The 17,901-nt window shown below is 42.9% G+C and overlaps 3 protein-coding genes across 7 annotated transcripts in view; 2 read left to right on the forward strand and 1 right to left on the reverse strand.

The window, feature by feature from the left end:
- Positions 1-114: 114 nt before the first annotated feature.
- Positions 115-5,618, reverse strand: THG1L (tRNA-histidine guanylyltransferase 1 like). Of its 3 annotated transcripts, XM_048960884.1 has the most exons (6): positions 5,381-5,618; positions 4,089-4,265; positions 3,505-3,674; positions 2,763-2,851; positions 2,024-2,131; positions 115-887 (listed from the first exon to the last, which is right to left on the reverse strand). In XM_048960884.1, the coding sequence occupies exons 1-6, from the start codon at positions 5,560-5,562 to the stop codon at positions 726-728; spliced, it is 888 nt and encodes a 295-aa protein (XP_048816841.1). In that variant the 5' UTR covers positions 5,563-5,618; the 3' UTR covers positions 115-725. The 3 variants fall into 3 exon arrangements, with proteins under 3 accessions (XP_048816841.1, XP_048816842.1, XP_048816843.1); XM_048960885.1 differs by lacking the exon at positions 5,381-5,618 and having other exon boundaries at positions 3,505-3,670; positions 4,089-4,194; XM_048960886.1 differs by lacking the exon at positions 5,381-5,618 and having other exon boundaries at positions 3,505-3,579; positions 4,089-4,155.
- Positions 5,577-13,546, forward strand: SOX30 (SRY-box transcription factor 30). 2 transcript variants are annotated; one of them, XM_048960883.1, is made up of 5 exons: positions 5,577-5,685; positions 5,857-6,430; positions 8,916-9,095; positions 10,846-11,338; positions 12,263-13,546. In XM_048960883.1, exons 1-5 carry the CDS (start codon positions 5,683-5,685, stop codon positions 12,639-12,641), a joined length of 1,629 nt encoding a protein of 542 aa, XP_048816840.1. In that variant the 5' UTR covers positions 5,577-5,682; the 3' UTR covers positions 12,642-13,546. The 2 variants fall into 2 exon arrangements, with proteins under 2 accessions (XP_048816840.1, XP_048816839.1); XM_048960882.1 differs by lacking the exon at positions 5,577-5,685 and adding an exon at positions 7,588-7,827 and having other exon boundaries at positions 5,797-6,430.
- A 3,316-nt stretch (positions 13,547-16,862) lies between these two features.
- ADAM19 (ADAM metallopeptidase domain 19) overlaps positions 16,863-17,901 on the forward strand; it is a 30,320-nt gene continuing 29,281 nt past the window's right edge. The window contains exons 1-2 of one of the 2 annotated variants that reach the window (XM_048960333.1): positions 16,863-17,627; positions 17,812-17,894. In XM_048960333.1, the coding sequence (XP_048816290.1) occupies positions 17,528-17,627; positions 17,812-17,894 (183 nt within the window). In that variant the 5' untranslated portion in view covers positions 16,863-17,527. Of the gene's footprint in view, positions 17,628-17,665; positions 17,725-17,811; positions 17,895-17,901 lie in introns of those variants that run through there. The other variant, XM_048960334.1, reaches the window with a different exon arrangement.

The raw sequence follows: 17,901 nt of genomic DNA on the forward strand, positions 1-17,901 counted from the left end.
ATGTCTATTTATGCCCTAACAGAATTAAAGTCTGCACAGTTTCAGTACTCTCAGATTATTTGAAACCTTCACTAATTATTACTAATGAGAAAGTCCAAATAATAAATACAGAAGGAAGAAATAATTGGTTTTTATTAGTTTAAAAAGTATAAAAATCCTGTACATTTGACAAAAGCATTTGAAATCAGTCATAGGAAACTGCTGGGGTACTTCATTGCTACTCTGTAAGGATCCATCATTAGGAAGTTGAAGAGTTTTTTCACTAATGTTGCAGGGGCCTTGAAATTTAATACTAGATGTCATTGAAGCATTCTGATCTGTCTCTGAACTGAAAGTAAAAAAATAATGACTTTTCCCTCTGCCCTTTACTACTCAATATGCAAGTTTTTTTGTCAGCTGTCAGTTCAGTAAAACATCCCATGATTTATGTACTACAGAAATACATAACATTTCTATACACTTTTTCTGCATGTATGTACAAGCAGCAGTCAAGACGAGTTCTTAACATTTTAAATACAGCATGGCTTAAGGCTTCCCCCATGGATCTATCTTGATATCAGACAACAAAACAGCGTCTCATTTCCAGGCAACTTTACAGTGCTAAAAGCAGTGTAAATGTTGGAGACATTTCACAGGTTAAAATCTGCCAGTGACAACCCATACTTTCCCAGTTGCCAACAACTCAAGCAGAGCAGAACGAGCTGCCAGTTCCATCATCAGAGATATCAGCTATCCTCAGCCAGAATCTCAGGATATTCCTCCCAGAACTGTTCTCCAATAATGTCACAGTGCAGGGGAACAACTTTAGTCCTGGTCCGGGTCACTTCCACTTCCTTTTCCTCTAATTCCTTTGGCAGTTTAATTTTCTTAGTCATTACCTCGTTCACCTGGAAATACAGCCGACACATTAGCAGACATATAAGACTTCAGAGGGGATTCACGAATGGACAAAGAATAAGAGCTATAGTAAAAGTAACCATCAAGCCTATAGCATACTATAGGATTTGAACACAGAAACTTCGAGTCTGTTCTGTTTGACAACTGACACACAAATAGCTGAAACTGCGCATCATCATCACGTAGCTTGAGGAAGTTACCTCAAACTCCATGCAACTGACTGCAAGTATCCTTGAATAAAGCACAGCATTTAACTCAGAACCACTTGAAGTAAATGGGAAACCTCAGAAATGTCCAAAATCAGTAAGAAAAAATAAAGTATAAGGATCAAGTGAAATGTATTCGCAGGTGAGAGCTTCTACTTGTTGTTTGTTCCATTTTAGCCAGTGACTTCTATGACTTCATTTGAAATAATTAGAACAAAACACAAAAGAAAACAAGCAAAAAACAAGCAGATTAATTCTTTAAATTTATACAGACACACACATATGTACGAGTCAAAAGACTGAACAAATTAAAGAGAACTCTTAGCATGGACTGATTGGGTTCTGATCACACGAAACATCCATATAACTAATTAAGTATAGCCTTCTGTGGTAGAAAGATTGAAGGCCATCAACATTTACAGTTTCCTGGGACTGACTTCATACAGAACTGGTATTTCTTGCACTAATTCTGCATCCGTTATGCAGAATGATGAAAATTTCCTTGAATGAATGAATTCCTTTTAAGGATAATTTTAAGAGCTGCAATCTGTAGTGTATGTTCCTTTACATAAGAAAAGGGTACTACATATACTGCCAGCTGAGTTACTGAATGTGTTATTGAATGCCTCTGACTCCTTTGCAGTGGAAACTGACAACAGTTACTAAAATGTGCTTTTTTTCAAGAAGCAGAAATTCCTAAATTCTCAAAGCTGCTATGCTTGTAGATGTGGTTATTTAAAAACACCTTCAAAACAGTCACCTTTCACCACATCACATGGCAAGTTTGGTTAGTTTAATATCTCTAAAAATAAACATCCACAGAGCATTACTCCCATTTGGTGATCACTCAGACCAGCTTTCTGGCCACAGTGTAGCTATTTAAAACAAGAACATGAAGCAAGTGGTAGTAAAGTTTTTACCTTCTGCCATATCAAGACAGTTCCCTTTCTATACATCAAAGGTTCATTGTTGTAGTTGATGTTGAATTCAGAAAATAAAATTTCATTCTTATCTCCAGCCAAAGTTCCCTACAAGAAAATGAAAGCAAGTACTCTTATAGAAAAAGACAGAAACAAACCAACAAGGTTACAAGCCAACTGAATCTGCAGAGCAGAAGATGGGTAAGTACAGGAATAATGGCACTTAACGAGGTTTTTCATCTTTGAATTACAAGGTGTTTTTCCCCAACACAGGAGTTATGTTCACCTGCTAAAGGGGGATATAAAAAACAGAGGGTTTTTTCAAGTCTATCTTACGTTTTCAAGATAAATAGAAAGTCAACAGAAACCAAGAGAAAAACTGAAATGATCACCTGAAATCTGCACAATGAGACAATAACAGAAGAGGGATTGGGAGCCCGTACTAATTGAATCCTCTCATTTCATTTCTTGCTTACAGACACCGATGTTTACATGATGTTTTCAAAATTTCTGAACTCACTAAATAAGAAATTAAAATACTGGTAAAATTCCAGTTAAAATGTATTATTTGCTGATCAATATTATCATCTTTACAATTCAAGAAGTTGTTGAATCTGCACCCACGAATTATTATAGTAGGAACAGAAAAGTCAGCCAGGGCTGCTGAGCAGGCAAGGAACAACTTGGCAGACCAGATGATTTTCTTTGTACCCAGAACATAATCTTGAGAGATTCTTACCTGGAGTCTGTCCTGTGCTTGCACTGGTGTCAAACCACTCCGCTGCACAAGCATCCAAAACACTGTGTTATAAAGGTTATTGATATGGCCTACAGAAGGAAAAAAAAAGATATATTTTTTTTAAGTTTAATTCCCAGAGTCACAACAAAAAACTTCAGAGAATAAATAATATCATTTGGTAGAAAAATACAGTCTTTGTGATCTATTTTTAAATGCACTGCATACTGCGATAATTAGAAGACAGATTAATTTTACATCTGAAAAGGAAGAGCAGGGGGAGAAGGGAGTTTTTTGTATGACCTCAGTTACCTCAGTTTGAGCAACAAGGGCTACATGTTAATGGAGACCCAGAATGAAACCAAACACTCTCTTTCATCGTGGTATATGCAGCCCTTTTAACCTCTACCGCTTTCCTGCATTTCAGAAGATTTTCATTTAAGATTACTTTGGTTAAAGAAACCCAAGAATATGAAACAATCACAACCAAATTCTATTAATATTTCCTGTGCTGAATTCACACCCAGCATGCAGCAAATTCAGTCATCATCTAAATATTCAGAATTCTAGCTGACACGCATCCAGACAAATCCCACTACAATACAAACACTTGCTATTTAAAAAAACACCACCCCACCTGCTGTTCTTTAACTGACAAGTTCTGTATACAAACACAGTGGCAATAAGGACATTTCTAGTCAGAGAGGATGAGAACTCAACTGTTCCGTTTTCTAGAAATGCTTACAATCAGCTTGTCTCCAGCTGAGGTAGTCCTTTAAGTTTTGGTTGCTGGGATACAGCACAATTCGTCCATCAAATCCTGGTGGGTACAGAAGTTGCTGGTCCTTAAAGTAATCCTTCCAATAGAAAACGTAACTTGAGGCAAACTGGGAGACCACGTGAGTCATGAACTTACTTGTAAACACAAAACAAAGGGAAAGGAAAGGCATACATCAATATGACAATAGGCACTATAACCACAATGTATCAACAGCAGTAATTCTGGTGGACATTATGACATTATTTCTTATATAACAGTCCAACAGTTCAATGGCATAACCTTTTATAAATCAAGTACATCAGTTTGGAAAGCAAAACACCTTGCTAAAGGAAGCCCTGTTTTACCAAAACTACCTAAAGCTCAACATCACTAAACGCTACAGAAACACTGCTGGCAGAATTCACACTAAGAACCAGAACTAGCTGTAATGTGTATCTCCAAATACAGCCCAGCCTGTAGCCTCTGTGTACAGAAAAGGCAAACCTAGAGATGAGGGCCAAGGCACAGGCTTAGACACAAGCTCACTTTCATACCAAAGCAGGTGTTACCTTGCTCTTCTTTTAAACCATTTACTCTTCCTTTTGAAAACAAAACTGTATTCATCGCTCTGTCCATAAGCAATAGCAATATCCTCCAACTCCTGCATCACTGTCTGGGCACACTTGGTCATCAGATGAAGAGCACGGTCATCATTTGGCTTTTTGAACTCATGTTGCTCAGCAAACCTTCAAGGAAAAAATGGTAGAATAAGAATCCTGTATAAGGTCGCTTGGAAATGTGAACTGATTCATTTTCATTGTATTTAGTTTTTACAAATATTGATTTACAATATTCAGCCAATACTAACAGAATTCCTTACAGGTGCGAAGAACAGTAACAAAAAGTCAGTTTTACATAAGAGCTGATCCAAAAGCAATGCCTCCTATGTTGGTCCATGATGTCAGAGGCAGATGTTGGTGGAATGGCAGCAGTGGCTGAACCATGCCACCGATACTGTGTTACATTTTGTTGCCATGTGACAGATGGCAGCAGAGGGGCAGTCTGACACGGAAGGGCACATGAAGCAAAGGTACAGAACAATATTCCTCCAGGTGGAAAAAAAGGCACCCACCGACATTCGTCACCTGCTGAATGTTTATGGAGGCCAAACTACTGAGTTTTAGCACTGTGTGGCTCAGCTCTGCTGGTGCCAATTCATACAAGTGTGGCATGCAGGCTCTTATTCACTGCTGGCAAAAATGCATAGTTCACGGTGGTGACTGCATTGAAAAATAGTGTTTTGTAGCTGAGAATTTTCTCTATTAAACAGCGCTGTTGTGCTCTTTTTAGTTGTTGTAGTCAAAGAAATAAGTCAGAAGCATTGTTTACAAAGTAACCTGCATACACTGCAGAAAACCTTTTCCTCATCAGGTCTCACCCTAACCCATCACTCTTATTTCACTTGGATTCAGATAATGATAAATACCATTTCCTATAATGCCATTTTCTCCTAGGGCACCTCAGTCCCATCAAGACAACACTACCAATAAATTCATCAAAACTTGGTAGCTTTACTGAAATCAGACTCGAGCAAATCAGAGATCAAAGCCCCAGCCACAAGATTTATCGTGAAGAAAGGTGAATGCTGACCCCAAGCACAAACACTGTCCCTCTACACAGGCTGCAATCCCTCCCTCCCCACAGGTACATCGTGTCCCTGTCACAGCCACACTTGTTAAGCAGGACGTGACTCTTACAGCCAGACACCCTCCCCCATACCAGGTCCAGGCCGTGGCCGCGTTGCTGTAGCAACCACCCGGCAACAAGCTGCCCGCCCATTGGCTGCCCGCCCGGCCTTCACCTGTGGAAATTGCGGCCGTCCAGCCGGACCACTATCCAGCAGTTGGGCAGACAAGTGTCGTCCGTCTCAAAGTCCCGCACGTACTCGAACTTGCTTTTCGCCATGGAGAAGCGACCGCGCACACAGCCCGCCCCGCGACCCGCCGAGATGGCCGCCACAGCCGCCCGCAGGCAGCCCAGCATGGCCAGAGCGGAGGCGGAAGTGCAGCGCGGCACCCACAGAGACGGTGCAGCAGTGAGCCCTTCTAGGCGCCTAGGAGGACTTCTCTATGGATCTCGGATGCCGGTCTCCATGGCGACCGCATGGTGCGTTGGTGGGAGGGGCCGAGGGGAGCGTTGCGCTCTCGTTGGTGACTGCGGCGCGAGGGCGCTGCGAGCGTTGGGGACCAACCGCAGGCGGCAAACGGCAGCGGCGTCATGGAGCGGGGCGGGGGCGACTGCCACGGCCGGGATTCTGTCCTCGATCTCTGCTCACAGGGTCCCTCAGGCGGTCAGGAGGCCCAGGCGCCCCTCCAGGAGACGCGCGTTAAAGCCAAGGAGCTGCAGCAGGAGGATGGAGGCTTCCCCGCCCGTCTTGAGGGCAGCAAGGAAGCCGGAGGGGAGCTCAGGTGCTCCCCAGCTCCGTGGGGGGGAAAAGAGAAGGCAAAAGAGGATCGAGAAAAGCGCGGCGGAGAAGAGCAGGAAGACGTGGAGGTGGTGGAGATCAGAGGAGGCGTGAAGGAACCCCGTCCCGGAGCGAGGGCGGATGGGGACGAGGACGGTGCTGCAGTCAGGGCCTCGCGCGGGCTCGCACACGCCGGCGGTGATGGCGGCGTGGCGCAGGCCGGTGAGGGGCTGGGGGTCCTCCCTGAGGACCTGAAGATCCCCCTGGTGCTTCGCCCTTTGCCGCCTGGTGCCCGTATACAGGTCCAAGGCCCCCTGCTGCCAAAGCTGATCCAGGTGTCAAAGGGGCCCGTGAGCCAAGTGCCTCTTAAAATGCAGACCCTGCTGGAGCCTTCCGTAAAAATTGAAACTAAAAACGTTCCCCTCACAGTACTGCCCTCCGATTCAGGTATTATGTTAAGAAGCCAAGTTAGCAGGGTTTTAATAAGGGACACGCAGCTGACGGGTTATCGGTAGTGGAAAGACAGCGCTAGAGAGCTAGCCCTCTGGATACATTGTATTTTGTAAAACCATCCAATTCAGCCTAGAGTGTGAGGTACAGGAGCACTGAGTTCTCCATTGCCTTATTGGAATCAATACAGTGCTTGCTCCCTGCCTCTACTGAACCCCTTTATAAATGTTTAGAACCACACTGAATTTTGATTGCAAGTTGCAGTTTATGTGTCTACTTGATTTTTAAAATGGAGAGTTCATACACCTCTCCAGGACAATTTGGGCATGTTAAGTGGTGAACATTTTGTAGTATCTGGGTTAGATGCTTAATTGTTCTGGAAAGAAAAGGGCTTTTAAAATTTATGGTTTTTTAGGCTTTTAAGATTCATGACTTTAAGTTCTAAAGATAAGAAGACCTTCTCCCTTTATTGATAGTATGGAACAGTTCATTTCTAAGCCTTTTGCTGAGGGATCAGCTGTGAGGGTTCTGGCTGTTCATTATGTCACCAATTCAATCCAAACACAGTCTGTGTTTACAAAGATGTAAAGCTAGGTGTCATGTAACGGTCAGTTGATAAAACAGATTCCTCCAGCAAATGCCTGTCCATATCTGAGGGGAAAAAACCCATCTAGGAACCCAGCACAGCAATAGCCTCAGCAGAGAAGCCAGAGGCTGCTCAGTAGTGGGACTGAAGTGCCATATCAGTGCTAGGCCTTGCCTGTGCATCGTTAGGGCTTTTGGCTACACAGTTCTGGGGGAGGTGACAAATTTGCAGTGATATGGTCTATGCCATACTGAGTTCAATTCATAAACAAGTTACAGGAAACGGTCTAGCCAAGTGAAATCCAAACTCTCTTAGCAGTCACATGTGTTACATATTTTTAAAAAGAGAATAAACAACAAAAGCCATGCACATGATTCCTTATACAGTGGTTCGGTGGAAGTTAGTAGAGCCTTAATTATTTTTCTAAGAATTGCTCTCCACATGTGCAATGAATTTTGTGTATTCTGGAGATCTAGAGATTCTATTGACTGTCACTGAAAAGCCTTTTGATGTAATCTGCACTGCGTCTATTGCCTGGAAGATGATCTTTCCTCATTTTGTTGCATAGGTATGCCAGATACTCCATTCAGCAAGGACAAAACTGGCCACGTAAAGCGTCCAATGAATGCATTTATGGTGTGGGCTAGGATTCACCGACCTGCCCTAGCTAAAGCCAACCCCAATGCCAATAATGCTGAAATCAGTGTTCAGCTGGGGTTGGAGTGGAGCAAACTGACTGAAGAGCAGAAACAGCCCTATTATGATGAAGCTCGGAAAATAAAACAAAGGCACAGAGAGGAATTTCCTGGTAAACGTATTGATTTACCTCAGTGTTTTAGTAGGGCAGGATTCACAGGAGAAAAAAAAAATACAAACACAAAAAGGGTTTCTTTCATTAGGGCAAAGAGAAGAGTTAGAAAACATGACACAAATTTCAAGCACTCAGTCCTTCTATCAGCTTTCTAGTGCTTGTGAAAACATATTCATTTCTTAGCATTCAAAAATTATGTGCATCCTTTAGAGCATCTGATGTTTCCTACATTCCCAGACCACCACAGCTCTTCTGGCTGCATGCAGAGTTTATTGTGAACGTTGCTCCAAAATCCCTAACAAATTTGTTTATCCACAACACTGCAGTTCAGTTAAAAGGATAGTAACAAAACATAAGAATTTGCAACACTCTTTTTGAAAGCTGTTAAGATATCAGGTGTCACAATCCTTTGTGATGTCATAATCCTGCTAACCCACAACTGTGGCTAGAAGAGACCTGATGTCACAAATAAGCAAAAGACGAAGTGCAGTGCTCTTTCTCTCTCTCTCCCCTGGGCTGCTCAGTGTAAATTCACAGTTTATTTAAAGTCTGCTAGTGTTTAGTTAATGTTATATGTCAGAGGCAAACATATTTTTTATTGCCAAACTCTATATGGGATTCCTATTGGATCATATTTTCCATTGTCTCTTGCATTATGTGAAATTTGTGGGGTTAAAGAAAAAATCAGAAAAGACCTATATTTTGAATACAGTCATGATTTCCTTCAGGACTGGAAAGCCAGCGTGTGTCATGCTCTCCTTAGCATGCTTTCTGTAGCTGTGCCGTGTCCCTCCCTACCCTGCTGTATTTCTTTGTCTCACTAACAGTTCAGTAACACAAACACAGTGCCCAAACGTGTCCATTTTCTTTCCACCTCTGATAAAACACCCCATTTACTCACTCACTGACAGAAAGGCAGTTTTGCTATTGAAGCATTTTGAGAATTCTTTGACATTTTTTCTGATTTTTTCTTGAAGTATAAGGTTAAAAAAAAAAAAAAAAAAAGAGAGAGAGGGAGAGAAAAGAAAAAGAAACAGAGACACCATCCTATAAATGGTATATCTGCATTTTTTCATCTCTGACAGGTTGGGTTTATCAACCACGACCAGGCAAGAGGAAGCGTTATCCACTGGCTGTCTCTGCTGTATTTTCCAGCACTACCCAGAATATCATCACTACAAATCCAGTTGCTGTTTATCCCTTTTCATCGCCTGCATTTCCTGCTGCCATGCACAGTATTCAGAAAAATATTGGACATCCAGTCTGTGAGTTGCAGTGGTGAATGATTTTAAAAATCAGGAATTTACCTGTAGTAGCAGAAGTTATACCTCTAGTAGTGTAGGCATATTTAAAAAACGATTTCTCAGTCTGCATGGACATTGCTATTTCTTTCCATTCTCCTCTGCACTGCACCTCTGCCTCCTAGTCTCTACCTACTGCTTCCTCACACTTAGCTGCTCTTTAATTCTGTCCCCCTCTTCATCCTCCACAGATGCTGCAGTCTTTGTAGTTCCTAGTCCCTCCTGGGTCTCTCTGGCTGTCTGTTATTCAACACTTGCCTCCTGAAGAGCTATAATCAATTCATTTCCCTGTTCTGCCTCCCTCACCCATATCTTTGCACCCCAGATCTAACTGCACCAGCATTCAAACCTGCTCTATTAAGCCTGGAAAGTTTTATTAGCTAATTACCTCCATCCAATGTTAGTGTTCTTTGCTAGCGAAGCAGCACTATTCTAGGGCTCAGCAACTTGTGCTGCACACAAGGAGGCAGAATTGTCTGCAACGTGATTAGAAATGAAGTTAGAAGAGTGTTGGTAAGGTGTGATATTAAAAGTCACTAAACCTGGAAAAGGAATTTTTCTCTTGCATGTTTTCCATCAGTTACTTGGGTGTTTTGTGCATCTCTGGAATAGCTCTATGCATCGCTGTTACCAACTTGCATAGTCTAGAAATGCATTGAACGTTGCACCTAACCTGGAAAGATCTTCCTTTTTTATGAAATATTTCAACAGTGAAATGGAGTTTATTATGAGAACCCATGTGCAAATATAAGTATCTAACCTGCAGTTTCTGATGTTTTGTGGTGAAAGAGCTCTGGCTCCATCAGTGCCCGGACAGTGGATCACAACAAACAGCTTAGATTCAGGCACTGGACTTCAGTGAGACAAGAAAACGAAATGCCTGTTAAAGCTGTATGGTAATATTTGAAGACATAGAAGAGAGCACTTGGGGTACTTTGTTCTGGCAAAGTTTCTGAAGTAGATATGTGATCATTTCTCAAATTGCTCTATAAATTTGACAGAATTGTTTTGTTTCTTACCCCAGTGTATCTTATAATGTTGTAGTGTCCTCAGATGCTAGTGTGTTTCATTCCAGGGTTTACTATCCTATTGAGCTTGAAATCACTCTCAAACACAAATGGTAAAATCTGGAGGCATTTGGGATTCATTGACTCAGCATTTAGATGCTTAGACTAGCTAGTGGTTTTTGGGAACACTAATGTAAAGTGTTTTGGAATCTTACTGTGTAAAGGCAGTCTTTAACATGAAGTATAATTTGAAATGTACATCTGCAAAATGTTTTAAAGTGAAACTGGCCAGTGGAAGTGTTTGTAGGTGAAACAAATAAGTAAACATATCAAGAGCTGTTCTGTAATTATTACTTCTGCTCTTCACTTCTGCGTTGGCACCATGCAGATTTATGAAGAATTTGGCTCATGCCATCTCAGCTATTAGACCTGGGATGTCTTCTGATCTTCAGGCACTAAATGGTAGTTCATTTTTCATTCACCCTTGTTTTTGTTCTGTTCTGTTGAAGGAAGATTAAGCACATGGACTCCAAAACCATGCCAGACACACATAGCCCAATTGGCACGTGACTCGAGTTGCAGGGAAGCGATGCTATGAAATGTTTTGGAGCAAATGGTTCTGGTTCCAGATGTGGTTTGCTATGTCACTGTTTATGAAATCTCTTCCTTTACCCGTGTCTGATAAATAATTGCTCTCTTTCCTAAAGGTGAAGCTCCTTCTGCCAGCCGGCTGCCACCTTCTTCTATTCAGCGTCCAAGTCCAATTAATCTTTTCCGACCTGCTATTGCAAGCACCACTCCAGTAGCAGTTCCAGCTCCAACCCTGCCTCTGCGCCCTGTAATTGCATCACAGCACTTTGCTGAGCCTACTCAGAGAGAAGCTCGTGATGTATCATCTGGATCCTATTGCTTTCTGAAGAGATCAACACCAGTTGTTGTTGATCTCTCCAGTAGAAGTTCAAGTGCCACATCAAACACTAGTGACAGATTTTCTGTCCCTAATAGCGAGTTTCCAAAGGAGTTGTCAGGGATTTCTGCTTATCCTAGAGGTGTACTTCTTCCCCAGGTCACACCTCTTCCTCATTCGCATCTCTGTGAGAGTCCTCCCATTGGGCAGGCAGCCAGTCTGTACGGAGTACCTCCTCAGTTTTCGTTTTATCACCCCTACTTTGTTCCTGGACCTCACTATATCCCCTCAAGGTAATGCAACCCTTCATTTCAATCCCATTTAGATTAAGTGCTAAAAGGCTTTAACTTTCAGAAAGCAGATGGAGCATTCAATTCTTGAGACAAGAACACAGTGCCCGAAAGGAAGGGTGCTCTTCTCTTCCCATGACTTCTGTGTGCTGGGACCTGCTTTCCTGAGGCTGCTTGTAATATATGCATAGTTACTGAAGGCTCTGTGGTATGATTTTAATAATTGCCATTCTCAAGCCCACAGTAAATAGAAGTACCTTCTCTCTACTTCGTGCTCCTAAGTGCAGTTAGATGCACTACATCTGATCTCTATGGAAAAGTCTTAGGTAAATGTATTTTCAAAATGATCAGATGCAATTAAGTAGTTTGTGTGAGATGTCTCCCAGCTACTTGTATGATTGTAGCTGTCATAACTACCAATATTTCTGAAATCTGGTCCTGTGGGAAATGTCTTCAGAAATATTACATCACCAGTAATTACTAGTTCATCCTTTGCAGCCTCTGGGTAGTAAATCAGAGATCACCTAATCAAAGTATTTACAAACTAACACATGTAATGCCCTGTGAGTATTTCTTATACTTTTCTATACCGTTCTCAGTATGTACATTAATGTACTGCAGGCTTACTTGATTCTGAAATCATGACATTCCATGACATTAATTAATACTTTAAAACAATGGGGTTTTGATTGTTTTTAAAGTAATGTCCTGCCTGTGTTTACTATGAAGGGATGCATATGCAATCCTTGCTAATACAGAGTCTGTGTATGACTCTTCTTACGAAACCAGTGTTTAAATAAGACATGGCTCTAAAGTATGTGTACTTTGATGGTTTCATCTAAACTAACTTAGACTAACATTCTGATTCTCTTAGTTGGATGGAAGTCCAGCTATCTGAAGGACTACTTTCAATCTCTTTCATTGCAGCACGTGCCCATTCAGCCGTCCCCCTTTTGGCTGCGGGAATTTCTCCAGCTCAGTGCCTGAATGCTTTGGCTTCTATGGAGATGGCTACCAAAAGCAGGAGATGAAGTTTTCACCTCTGTACAGAGATTACTCTTTCAGGGGACACCCAGGGGGAAGAATACGTGAAGACTCACGTGTCTGCACAGACCTCGAAGAAGTGACCTATCACAGCAGCCACAGTGAGGAGGGTTGTATTAGTATTAGCCCCATATCACAGCTAGACACTGGAGCACTTGAGAATGATTTGCCAGCCACCCCACCTTCTCCTTCCAGCATCCAGCTAGTCAATGTGACTGACAGCGAGGACGAAGAAGAAAAAAAGGTGTTGCAAGAGCTGTGATGTTTAAACCAATTGATAATCTAAGAAATTGTTACAGAAGAGGAAATAAATATTTTCGTCACTACCGTCTTCAGAGAATGTGTTCAATGGGAAACCCATGTACCCTGAGCAACCCGTGCATGTCAGTTTGAGGACTCTAATGAACTGCTTATACTTTGAGAGGTCACATACAGGTTTGGGAATGCCTAAAAGCTTTCTGAAGTTTCACCTGGTTCGTCAGGGCATTGCTTGGACTCTGGCTTAGGAAAGCACTTACACTCAACTCAACTCAAGATATTTGACAACATTTGACAAAGATATTTTCCTGAGGAGAGATATATTTAAGCACATCCTTTTATTGCTCCTCTGAATTAGAATACTGCCTTTTATTGTTTACAGATGTTCTAATGGTATTTTCCATTTTTTTTAGGTGTTACTTTAGGAATTTTAGCAATAATTCTGGCTGCAGTAAAATAGCCAAGAATGATTCTGCAGTGCTTTTTGTTGTTACTTTCATGAGACAGTTTTGTTTAATTTGGTTAATTTTTACTGTATTCTGCGTTTGTAGTATAAATGTTATATAATGCACTGATAATATAGATCAGTTTGAGTCACATCTTAGTCTGTAACCAGTTCCATTAAGGAAAACGGATTGCCCAGAAGGTAGGTGGATGTGTGGTAGAACCTAGAGAGGGGAAAATGGATGGGATCCAGTCCTGTGACTGACATTAGTGGACTGTGATTTGATCTCTGAGTGTCGTTATTACTCTAAAGAATTCTCCAGAGAATTCCAAATTCTCTGAGGAATATCAAAGGCTTTTAATAGAGAGGGTGTCTGTGCTGAACTCAGAGTGAGGAAATTCAAAAATTTTTGGCCCAAATATGTAAATAATGTTACAAACGTTTATGTTTCTGTATTGCGAAAAGGAGGTTGTTTCTGTACAGGAATTCTGTTATCTTTCTGTTGTTACAGTTGAATAAACTCACCTGAGTAATGTTCCCCTAGTTTTTCATTTTAACATGAACATCAAACTGATTTCAGTGTCGGTTGTATCCTGTGTTTTACTGTGAAGCCAGAACTGTGTGTGAGCTTCAGAGGGGTGAGGCATTCAGCATCTGCTGTGCTGGGTCCACCTGCTAATGAGACCTCGTTGTTCATTTAGGAAAACACAGTATCATATCCTCCATGGAAATCTCCTCTGTTTAATACCACAAAGACAATAAGAAGAGAAGACTGAAGCTTAATATATCCTGAATTTCTTAATTGGAAACAAAATGTAAGACTGATTTTTCCTGCCTTTCCTGTTAGAGCTGAAGGCCTGTATCAGACATTCAGGATCTGTGTCTGCAGATACAGCATTAGACCCAGCTCTCTCTGCTGTTTACCTTAATCCAGACTAAAAATCACCTTGCGTGCTTCAGAGTTTGAAAAATATCAGATGAAGATATTCTAAAGATATTTGGGGCTGTGAGCAACCTGGTCTAGTGGGAGGTGTCCCTGCCTATAGCAGGGGATTGGAAATAGATGGTGTTAAAGGTTCCTTCCAACCCAAACTAGTCTACGATTCCAAAGTTTGTTTTCTCTTGCTGCTGTAACAACTTTTAGTAGTCTGCTTCTCACTGTGGTCACTGCCTGTGGCTACACTTTTGCAGAGATTCCTTTCCTCTCCAGAGTTATTGGACATTTTTATGGGCTGGGGTCATTAGAAGCCCTTATGTCATTAAACCTGTTCCCCTTCTTATGGGCATTTGCAACTTTGGTACAAATACTATTGGAGAAGTTTAAAGTCAGCGTGGAGAAAACTGCAGTACTTTAATATACAAATATAGTCAGAAGGATGCAGCATGTCAGCATATACTGATCTGTGCACTTCTTTGTAGGAATTAAGCAAAATTAGCAGCAGTGGCCCACCCTTAAATAGAAAAAAAAGGAAAGAGCACTTTGACAGTATTTCAGTAACAGCACATTGGGACAAGCCCTTGTGTGGTACCTGATCATCTTACAGTGCTTCTCCCTCTTTGGCAGGGCAGCTGCTCTAAGGCTCTCCCAAGTATTCCTGCTATCCTGCTCGGATGGTGGAAAAACAAAGCTAATCAGAAGATCTTTGCTCAGCCAAAGCTGTTCCCAACTCTTAAGGCCTGAAATAATGAAGTTACATCACCGGTTCCCTTCACCGATTCACAGCCTTCCTCCTTTGATCATTTCAAGTGATCTGAAAGAGGAAAAATGTTCTGAAGAAAGGAAGATTTCACATGCCACTCAAGTTAGCCAAGATGTTTACCATTGGCACATCAGAAATGCTGAGGTTACACGTGACAGAATGTCATCCACATTCACTCACTACGATTTTTCAGTAACACTTTCTCCAATTTCAAGAGGCTTTCGATGGCAGTTCATGATCAGCCTTCCTTATTTCTGAACAGGGTGTTCAAACGAAATTTTACGGAGCTCTCAGTTTGATACACACCCGAATCATTCCCTGTGTAAGTCTGTTTCCTTAACAGGCTTCTCTCCTCTCTGAATCTGTCTTTCTATGAGCTTAACTCTTAGTGTATTTCTAAATTACAACGAATGGAATGGGAGAAACATCACCTTTTGCCCTGCAGCCAACCTGAAGAGTTAAACCACCTTGCATAGTGCAAAGCTAGTGCAGAAACCCCGCTGCAAAAGTGTGCTCAGCAGCTCTGGCCAGGGGAAATGGAAATCATTTCCAAACCTACAGAACGACTGCACCCCCCACCCTGTGTGCTGCGTAGGAGCTGCTGCTAATAGGTACATCCTTGCCTTGGTCACAGGAGATGTCACAGGCAGATAAGGCACCAGAGAACAGACTGCCACATCCCCAGCTGATACTTCTAACCAGGCAATTGGGACTGTGGGGGAAATGAGTCTGTGCAATTCCCAGATAACAGAAAGCTTGATCTCGCTCTGTGAATCAAGCAAACAACCCATTAAGAGCTTTTTGAAGAAGTGGGTCCAGGGCAGGATCTGAGTCATGCTGTGCCAGAGGCAGGTAGCATTGCAGCATCTGAGCACAGCTAATAAGGCTGGGATACCCTGCAGCTTTCCATGCAACAATGCCGGAGCAGTGTAAGCGATACAACATATAAATATAGATTAAACTATTTATAATGATAGCACAGTATGTGGTTATATTTTTATAGGGGGACTTACTGCTGATTATAAATTAAGAGATCAATTCTCACATTACTAAATCCAGAGATAAAAATATCACTATACAGCAAATGCAAATGCTGCATATACTTTATTTTTATGACACTTGAATTATAACCAAAATCACAAGCAGCTAAGCAGCAGTTATTGGCCCAACTATTGCAGCAATTTTAAGATACGTTCTTTTTATTTCATTTTATGCTTTTTTGAGCTGATCTTTTTGAGAAATAGGTGGAGCAGCCCTGTGAAAATTTGTCATACTGGGAAGATCTGTGATCCTTCAGTGCAAGTGTAGGTATTCCTCATCAAATATTATTTTTCTCTGGACAGAAATATCATTCAGGGATGAAAGCAGAATAGCTGTCTAAATTTGGGTTACATTTTTACTTCTTTGTAATGAAAGCATTGGCAGTAGTGCCATTGTTTTCTTCTCTATTACAGGCAGCTACAAATTAATGGGAGAGTTCACAGAAAGCTCTGGGTTTCCTTTCAAGATACTCGAGGGGATTCAAAGAGCTGATTTGGTCCCTGGATTTCCACCCTGAGAAACTGTGAATTATTTGTGCAAAGGACATTTGTGACCTGTTTGTGGTGAGTATGAGGCCATTTATGGCACGGCATTTCCTGTGGGCACAATGATAGGAGTCAGCAAAGATCTTCAGTTAAAGAAAGTCCAGTGGTTTTCAATAGTATATATAAACCACTGGACCAGAGGCAAAATCTATTACTATTATTCTTAATTGTAAATGCATTATTCATTTCCTATTGGCCTTGTTTACCAGTTTGCTCTGCAATGTAGCCAGCTGCAGATTCTCCCTGTTGGTTACGCTGGTTTTCCTTCCTGGTGGTTCACTGACAGACACATGAAGCACAGAGATGAATGGAAAGGGTGCTGTGGATAACGCAGACCAATGGCTGAAGCATAACGCAATGACCAACAGGCAATGCTTTTTCGTGCTGTTCAGAGCCAAGCCCACAAAAAATGCAATCATCCTCCCTCCCAGCCTCGTTGGTGTAACTGCACCTTGAGATGTCAGTGGCTGTGCTGTTAACCAGCTCACGCTCTGCCAGGCTGCCAGCACCTTTCTCACTGATATCCCTGTGCCAGTGTCACCGAGCCTGGGTCAATGCTGCCCAGCAATGGGCTCATCCTCATGGCAGAGAGCTGGCAAAGGGATGGTGCAGGGAGTCAGCCCGTGGGTCAGCCCTGAAGGGTGCAGATACTCGCCAAGGATACTCGCTTGGGAGCTTCACAGAATGAGCAGGGACCATGAACTGTGTGTGCTCCTTCCACAGCCCCTTTGTCTGCCTTAAGGGGAGAGGAGCTGTGAATCCAGTTTTGCTTCTGCAAAACCAGCATAAAATCACAGCTGCCCTCAGCTGCCCACTGAGATAAGGAATTTAGGATGCTTTAGGCAGCGTGGGTTCAGTCATGAAGATTTTGGTTGGGTTATGTAATAAAGAATCAATATCATAGCCCAGCTCCTTTGGGAGCTGCTTGAAGGCGATGTGCCTGCTTCCTTCCAGCACGTCCTCCCTTCTAGCTGCCTTTGCGACGGCTTTCTGTGCTGACAAAGGAGGGGAGGAGGGAGGGACAGGAGAGTCTTTGCATGAAAGCAGCCCGAGCTCCCACCGAGCACCCGGGGCTGGAGTGGGGAGAGGAAGAAACGGGCAGGAGCTGTAGGGCGGTGTTGCGGGTGGGAGGAGAAAGCCGGACCGGGAGCTTCTATATATGAGGGGTGCGGTGGCGAGCCGAGTCCAGCCTGAAGCCATGCGGGGCCGGGGGCTGCTCTGCGGCATCGCCCTCTCGCTGCTGCTGCAGCCGCCGCGCAGTGAGTGCGGGGACATCGGGATGGGGACCGGCGGGGCGGGGGGCACGAGTGCGTTCTGCTGCATGAGCCTCGGGGAGGATGGGCTTGGGATGGCAGGGTATCTATCTCTTCCTGCTCCCCTCCTCCCAGCTTCTCGTTCTCTATCTTGGTGCTGAGCCGTTCGCCTCCTGTTCCCTATCCCCAGGCGCAGAGGCTGGTGGCACAGAGCCGCAGCCCGCCGTGCTGGTGCTGAGCTGGGACGCGCTGCGGAGCCCCGGCGGAGAGCAGGTGGGTC

Source organism: Lagopus muta, chromosome 14 (genome assembly GCF_023343835.1).
Source record: "Lagopus muta isolate bLagMut1 chromosome 14, bLagMut1 primary, whole genome shotgun sequence".
Classification (NCBI taxonomy): Eukaryota; Metazoa; Chordata; class Aves; order Galliformes; family Phasianidae; genus Lagopus; species Lagopus muta.